Source organism: Lepeophtheirus salmonis, unplaced genomic scaffold, assembly GCF_016086655.4.
Source record: "Lepeophtheirus salmonis unplaced genomic scaffold, UVic_Lsal_1.4 unplaced_contig_10630_pilon, whole genome shotgun sequence".
Classification (NCBI taxonomy): domain Eukaryota; kingdom Metazoa; phylum Arthropoda; class Copepoda; order Siphonostomatoida; family Caligidae; genus Lepeophtheirus; species Lepeophtheirus salmonis.
Window position 1 is genome coordinate 1 of NW_027289179.1, and position 8,719 is coordinate 8,719.

General features: G+C 32.9%; 1 protein-coding gene across 1 annotated transcript; it reads right to left on the minus strand.

Moving 5' to 3' along the window:
• Window positions 1-8,037: 8,037 nt before the first annotated feature.
• LOC121130683 (cuticle protein 19.8-like) lies at window positions 8,038-8,468 on the minus strand. The gene has a single exon (XM_040726403.2). It carries the CDS (start codon window positions 8,442-8,444, stop codon window positions 8,118-8,120), a length of 327 nt encoding a protein of 108 aa, XP_040582337.1. The 5' UTR covers window positions 8,445-8,468; the 3' UTR covers window positions 8,038-8,117.
• Between the last annotated feature and the right edge of the window lie 251 nt (window positions 8,469-8,719).

The following is an 8,719-nucleotide window of genomic DNA, read 5'->3' on the forward strand; positions in this document are numbered from 1 at the left end:
ATTTATTCCCACTCAAATTACAAGAGGGTGTCAGGGATTTACCTGGAATACCTTTGTACCATTCAACAAGTACAAAAAGTTCGAGAAAGTATGGTTGGACTGAATCATGAAATTTCTCTTTCTTTACTTACGTATACCTATAAGTCAAATATGAATCTATTTATAGTTACCTGAATATTTAGTCAATTAATTTATGAATTTAACCCATTCGGACCAAAGGTTTAACATTCTCTCCGAATTTGAACAGCACCTTCTATTAACATTATTTAGCAGAAACAAAATTACAAATAAATTAAATATTGTATTCATGTTTAAACAGGTATTAACAAAACTGAAAATCTGGTGTATTTCTTAGCTAGCCCGTTTTTTTTTTAAATTGGTAGTCTGTAGAATGAAGTTAATTTTATCTTAGCAGTTGTCATGACTATTTAATTCCTGTGTAGTGGACACTGAACATCCTATCCTAAATAGATTCTATTATATTCAAAACCTCATTGAACATTAGTATGTAATCATAGAATCCGGAGGATTTGTTGTGGATGTATAATTGTAAGTCCTTGTTGGACTCAGAGTAGAATTGGGGATCGACATTGAAGTAATTCTATGCAAAAATACTTGTTTATATTACTTTCTCCTTCCTCCCTTGACACAGCCGATTATAGTTAATCAAATGAAACGTTATGAGTATTATTATTCTCTCCTGAAATAAATTCTTCAAATTTTCAGGATTACCATGTTGAATTTCGGATTTTTCTACACTTTGGCCTTATTGTATGATTAGCAAAGGTTCATTTAACTTGTAAGCTATTCTGAGTACTAGGTTTAGCGATTGAATAAGTGGTTTTTGTCATAAAATTTAAACTCTTAAGCTATAAAATCGTGTGGAATTTTAATACTAGAAATAGGTTTAAATCAAGTGTACCATAGGCCTCTTACTCTGTTCGAAAATCAAATATAATTATAAGGCCTAGGTAGTTATATATGTATATGAGGTGTAGTATAAATAAATATAGTATCTTTAATTGTCTTTTTTCCCATTAATGATTACCTTGTAGGTAAATAAAACAGTACTTAAATGCATGTCGAACTCCACCATTTCCATTATTTTATCTACATTTTCGACAATTTGTCTTACAGAGCATGGTGCACCTTTGACATCAAAATTACAGGAACTGAATCTACGAAAACAAAATTCCCCGTAATCGGCTGTCACAATATCTGAAGAATAAACACTATTCACATTTTGAGCCGGTGGACTTGAGTTTTCGCCTTTATGGAAGAAAATTGTAAAATATGGGATATTTTCTCTTTGCTGGTATGTTTTTTTAACAGCACTCAAGCAATACATAAAATCACAAAACTCTCTCAAAAAAATTTACGCAAAATATGTCAACTTTATGCTACTAATGTTGACCGATAGATAAAAATTACTAGAGCCATGTTTTAGATAAATTATGGATGTCTATTTACTACAGGTATTATTTTAATTTGTTGACTAGGAATGGCAAAATCCATGTACCTTGATCCATTTTACGTTTTAAGCCTGAAGTATTGAATAAATTGCTAATAAATAAGTCTTTTAATATGCATGTTTGCAATTTTAAATATTTTTTTAGATTTAGATTTTATTTTCGGCCAGTTGGTCTAATTTTATTCAGAAAGAAGTATACACTTTTCGATTAAACCAAAAGTTCAGTATTTCATACCAAAACAGATTTTTAAATTTAAGAAACAAACAAATAATAGGTCCATCAAAGTATAAAACTTTTATACAAAACAGAAAGATAAAAACAACCGAAGAACAACTAAAAGCAAAATAACATTGGTAGCATAGTCTTTAATTAACGGAACAAACTACTCCATTTTTTAATGGCTTTGATATATATAAATTATTATGGACATGATTCCTATTAAGTTTAAGTCTTTGTTAGTACCTTTTGCATATATTATTTTTTTACTTTTGTTAATTATAGTGTTGACCTTGCTTGACCCCTTCCGACAATAGTGTCCTAAAAATTTATCTCTATCAATTATTGTTCCAAAATTCTAGAGCAGTTCATTTGAGATCCTCTCAAAAAAGCCTGGAGCTCCAGAAAAAAATGGTTAGTGGTCTCGCTCGCTGCATTACAAATGGGCAAATACTCCTTTTGTCATTAAAGAATTGGGTTCCAACTTTCAAAGTTATGAGAGTAAGCGTCTCCCAGAAGATGTCAAGTATTTACTCTTAATCACTTTGATCCTCATATAATTATCCTTTATTGGTATTTCTTCTTCTCAAATAATTACAAAAAGGAACCATGGTGGATTTTATGAAACCATCAAGGCTTTCATTTTGAACGATACGAGGGGCCTTTTGATACCCTTAAAATGATCTAACCTTAATTTAAGGACTGTTTAGCCACTTTATCTTTAGTGAGGTTGACAAACAAACGTTCGCGGCAAAATCGGCGGAGACCGTTCCAAATTATATGAAATGAAAGAGTCCTACTATGGGCAGTTCCACACCGAGAGAAAATTCAAGCTTCTTAGCAGTATCCATTCGCCCTATTCATAGATACTGAATTTGTTTGGAGTATAATGCAAGATTCATTTTTAAAACCAACATAGGGATTACCCATAAAAAAGAATTGTCTCTCTTTCAAAAAGCGATTGAGAAGAAAATACTAGGGCTCCTTGCTATTTTACATTTTTCTCACCGGTATAAAAGTTCAGAACGTTCCATATTTCTGAGATGCTCATCACAGATTGATCATCCCCTAATCAGTTGGTTGTGAAGCTTATCATAGGGGATGTTCTTTTTTTTGAGCTCTCTATAGCGGATATATTTTTATGAGTCTCCTCATTGTATGGAGTTACTCTTCGAAGATGAATCATTTTTAGGACATCTTTAAATTTCCAGCCAGATATTTTGTCCTCAATATTGAGGTTGAAATACTTGAAGAAGAAGGTAGCTGGACTAAATCTCCTTACGATTTCCTCATTATTCTTTCGACAACCATCAATCCCCAAAATCAGTTTGATGTTTCTTGTGGTACGGAAACTCGGCCATCCTTTTTCTATCATTCCCCCATACGTGCTCAATATCTCTGTTTTACTGGATTAATATTTAATTTTGAAGTTAAATAGAACTGTCCAAACAGGATAATAAGTTTTCTGATTGACTTTACTTTTTCGAAAGGGCTCCCACCCCAGACCAAAGTTAAGTTGGAAGAAATCTGTCATTCCCTACGTTGAACAGAAATGTAGACCTCGTGTTCCTGCCTTACTCCTCTTCTGTTCTCAAAAAATGACTTTTGATTGCCATACCTCACAATAAGTCAGGAAACCCACTAAAATTACTCTGACTATTCAAATTTTAATAAAAAATTTACGAATCCTATGTGATATTGCGTACGAATCAAGAATTCATGATATAGTATGTCAAAGGCTTTGGCAAAAATATTTAGCAATCACAAAGATAATTACTCAATGATTCGAGGAAGGTCTGTCCAGAGAAGGGAACGTTGCTCCTAAGTTTAACCTTCAAAAACCCGTACTGGGAGGGGTGTCTATGACTATAACGTAGCTCTTCTCTTCAATTTTTTGGAGGAGGAAATTGTTGGTGCCCAAGCACGGTATTTGTATGTATATAAGTGAGCCTTTTTAAAAGGACCTAGAGTCAAATCTAAAACTATAACAAGGGATAATAATTTCGAGTTCGAAGAACACAACCACAACCACTGATGGCAAAGAAGTAGAAAATCCTTATGATGAATCCACTGTTGGAGTTGACGACAACAACCTCAGAAGGACTATAATTTGAGATAATTAAGAAGTAGAAAATAGTGTGGATGACTCTTCCACTTTGGACGTGACTATAAATTGTCCACAATCCCAAAATCAGATACAACAAAAGATGAGGAAACAAACTGTCATAGCGAGAGCAGTAGGCATCAGAAACTTTGGCCTGTTATTAAGGCAAGCACGGGATAAACTGAAAGACTCTATCTTTATATAACAGGTGGATATGCTACCGAGGGTTCATAATTTTCTTTAAGGTAAAAACAAAAACAAAAAAAAACACGGCTCGCTATTCAATATGCACTTCCTAGATCAATGTGTGCATAAAGAAAAGAGAAGGGGAAAAAACCTTGCCATATCTTTAGGCCTTTGGATTTTGGCTTTCTATTTACTTAGTAGTTTGTATCAGGAGGCTTCACTACTAGTATAAGATTAAAAAAGATTTTAGGGATCATCCAGTGAGGTGAAGACTCCCTTATAGTATGATCTGAGTATCAAAGTTTTATCCATTTGATACTGGAGCAAAAAGTGACCTTCTGCACTCGTTGAATAATACTAAGTGAAGATTGTACTCCCGCAAGTCATTTATAAAATAATATATTTTCCGACGTAGCAAGAGGAAAATGTTCTAGAAAAAATGTCTCGGAGAATATTGCAATTCGAAAAAATGGGCAGTCCGGAAAATTGCCAGTTATTCAGGACTGCCCATCAGAATACTTCAACCCAAAAATTGTTTTGTAGAATAGTAGGTCACCAAGCAGTTTAAAAACTACCTCCATCACTGCAAAAATCATTTAGGAACCCTCCCAATACTTCAAAATAACCCCCAGTCCATGGATCGTTTAGGACTATGGCATGGACAACATGCAGGTAAATAACCACCGCTGCTACTTCACAAAACATTTAGGACCCCGCCAAATACTTAAAGTAAACTTTAGAACCATAAAACATAATAACAGGGGTTAGTTAAAGTTATAGAAAATATACCGAGCAGGTTAAAAATCACCACGGCTGCTTCTGAAAGTATATATGTCCCGTTCAGAAGCTCCAAAATAAAACCCAGGTCCATGAATTGATTAAGACTTTGGCTGGGCCACCAAACAGGTTAAAAAACACTGCCGACAATTGACAAAAAAAAAAATATGCCCCTCTAAATACTTAAAAATGAACGTGGTCCCATTTGTTGATAAAGGCTACGGGAAAGACACCAAGCAGGTTAAAAACTATCCGCCCAGGCTTCATTTTGAAGTCTTTGAAGCGTCCTCTCAATACTCTATACGATCAGGTGCAGAGGGAAGGAGATCCCAGGCAGTTTCGAGAATGTATGGAGCATTCAATATGTATCCTCGGATACTTCACAGATAGGGGAGCCCAGATTGGACCTGGAGAATGGACTGACGAATGTGTATAGGAAAGGATGGATGGATGTTGGGACAAGATATATGTTATAAAAGTGTGTTTTGTATATATGTTTTTCTACTTTACACTAATTCTTGGTTTTAAAAATGATAGTTTTTTATTCTTATGTTTACATAGTCTCTCTACGATCAACCGGAATTTCTAAAAGGAAGGGATGAACGCTCGCTCATCAACTCTCCCTCCTTTTCTTGTATCTCCTACCGTTTTTTTAGGTCAGAGGAAGAGAGAGGGGGAATATAAATTTTGATTATAATGTTTATATCAATGTATATTAGTTGATGTTGTAATAATAATAATTTTAAAAAAAAGTATTTGAAGGAGGCCTAAATGCTTTGTGAAGTGTTGGCGGTAGTTTTTAGCCTCTTTGTTGTCTTAGCAGTAGCCTTAATAAGCCCATGGGCATACAGCTTATTTTGAAGTATTTGGAGACGGCCTAAATGGTTCCAGGCAACCGTAGGGCTGTATATTTTATATATAAAGTGTCTATTTTCTCCTATTATTTTCATCCAATACACGTTATTAGTCCATCTAAAAGGAAAAAAAAAAACATTTCGATCTTGTGAACATTTTGTCTCTTGAACATGGATAGTAAGTACTGCCTATGTAAATGTTATACACTATAGTTTTTCTTGATTTCATTTATATGGACAGTACCTAATGGGAGTAGCACCATCTAGTGTTATGATTACTTTTTAAGTTTCCTCCCCCCTTTCAAAAGGAAAAACAAGGGAAGGACTATTCAAGAAAACAGTCCACTTAAATAACTAAACCTCTATTAAAAGTTGTTTAGATATACGAATAAACCCTAAGCAAAGCATATTCAAGATAAATAAAGAACGGTATACAACCCGGTTTTAATTTTTCAGGAGGATACCAAAATTAAGATCTGAAGAGATAAGAAGAAAAGTATAATGGGGTATATAATATCCAAGTTCCCTAACGGAGGGTATCTTATGAAAATTGTAAAATAATTTTTTTTTTAAATGGAGTTTCCTAAGCAATTTAAGGCAAAGCAGAACTTCCTTTAAAACCATTTTCTTACCATTATTAATTCTGTCAGCTATGACTTGACAAAATGATATAATAGATCAAAGATTTTTTTTTGTATGATAATAAAGATATGAAGGCGAAATAAAACTGCTTATTTCCATTCAAGATTTCAATATAAAAAATGTGCTCAAAAATCCCAGACTTAAGAAAGAGAACATGGTTTTTTTTCGTTCAAAATTGGTTATTTTAAGATTAGGATTTTATTTTTATTCACTTTATTAAGCTTTGTATTAAACTTTTCAATCCATTGCTTAACTTGAAGGGTATTAATCTATTAAAGCGTAAAATTTATCTACATTAAGAATAAAATTTATCTAGATTAAGACGGAAAAAAATTAAAAATTATGTGATAATGAATTATTCTCGACAAGATTTTTGACTTTTTGCACAAAGTGAATAATATACACGAACGCTTGAACCCAGAACGTGTTGTCTGTTTCATCATTTAAATTGCCCAAAATACAAAAAGAAGACTGAGTGTGTTCTAAGTTCAAGGAGGAGTGTCAGTATCCACAATTTAAAATCTAGAATTAAATTATTGAATGAAAAAGGCAAGTATGTTTCTATAATAATTGGCAAAATTATGATAGACTGAATTTCAGTTGGATACATTTACTCGAATCAGACTCAAAGTCAAACGATTTCCACGACTTGTAAATAGTGATTTATGAACGTATTCAAGAAGTGTTGTTCTTACTCCATATGGGTTACAACTTTATAAAGAAGTTGTAGCCCATATGGACATCATGAGTATAACATCACGATATTACCTATGTCAAATGAATAAATTATAATATTATAAATCAATTCGGAATTAAACTTTTAAGTTCAGACAAACTTTCAAAAATTGCGTGCTAACGTATTAGAAAATAAAACCTAGGTGTAAAGATGCATATGCCAGCTTTTGCAATCGACTAAAGTTTCAGTGAGATAGATCATAGTACTATATGGTCACAGTATCCAATGGAATTTTGAATCTGTTAATGATACTAAAATCAACTTCATCCTGATTCAAGCCCCAATTAAGAGTCTTATCCCAATTAATGTGGCATCATTTGAAAGATCTATACAAATTCTTTAGAAGGAAGTATGGATTGGCTGTGTTTCCTGGAAATAACCAATTTTATGGGCATGTAAATTTTTTGTGTTTTTTTTTTTAAATGAACGGTAGAATGTCTACTTATAAGTCATTAATGCAACTTTGTCTGACCAATAACGGCAAAGGAATCAAAAATATGACTGTCGTCGACAAATCCTGGATTTAAAAGATTTGCATCCTGCCAGATAAAGAGGAACATTTTTTACTATAGAATTATATAATTAATGACAAAGTAAAAAAAATACTGTTAAAGGTTCTTAAGATACACTAAATAGATAATTTGACTCTATTATTTCAATAACTTCCTGATAAAAAGGAACATTTTGATACCTTGGTAGCACTATCTTTCAAAAAATGGATTTTGAGAACCATTCTAATGAATACTATAAATACGTGTCACAGTATAGATTGAAATCTAGTTGAATGGTTGATTGTCCTAGTAGCTTTAGTAATAGTGTTGGATCGTTACTAGGACTGATTTACTAATTTAGAGTCTCCCCCTCCCTCGTCAGTCTTTTTAAACTAAGTTTTAGTACAATCTATTCGACGTGCTTGCTAACATTAGGATTAATAACAAAGGAAATAATCTGAATTCAAATAACTTAATTTGAATTAAGTCAAGATTTAAGAACCATGATTCCATGTCCATGATTTTTTTTAAACTTAAAGATATAAATATAAACCAAAAATATAATTATGTTGTTTATTAATAAATATATACAATTTCTTGTACCTCAAAGAAAAAGTAAATTAAATAAAAATCTATGTTTTAGACATATTTGGTTTGGGGACCAACAGCATAGTAAGGTGTTTCTTCATATTTGACATCAGCAACGAAGCCACTGTCTCCTTCCACATGGTAAGTTACATCTTTAACACGACCATCGGGAAGAAGTACTCTGTAGGATCCAGAGACAACTTGTCCATCAGAGGACTCTTGAGCAGAAAAGTCATTTCCAGATTCCGCATCCTGGACGGCATATTGGTATGAGTAGGGCTCAGGGGATTGAGTAGATGTATAGATGGGACTTTGGTATTGAGGAGCTGCAAGAGCGGATCCAAGAACCAAAAAGAGAACGATTACCTTTGAAACCATTTTGTTTGTATTCTGTTGAATGAATTGAACTGATGCTAACTAGAGTTTTGTTCCTAATATTTATACTTGTGATTCCTTAGGAAAAGAGTTTACGCTTGTTCACGCGTATCTTTAATCTTATTATTGAATGATACCATTATCATCTATGGTATAACATCAAGATATACCTTATCATACTTATAGTTATACTTCTAAGAATATAACCCCAGTTATTAATTGGTTACATTTACTAACGTTGAATTCCCCAAATATATCTCAAGTGTTGAATTTTCATT

What these genes read in the sequence shown, in the direction of transcription:
- LOC121130683 (XM_040726403.2), bottom strand. Translation starts at nt 8,444, where the DNA reads ATGGTTTCAAAGGTAATCGTTCTCTTTTTGGTTCTTGGATCCGCTCTT.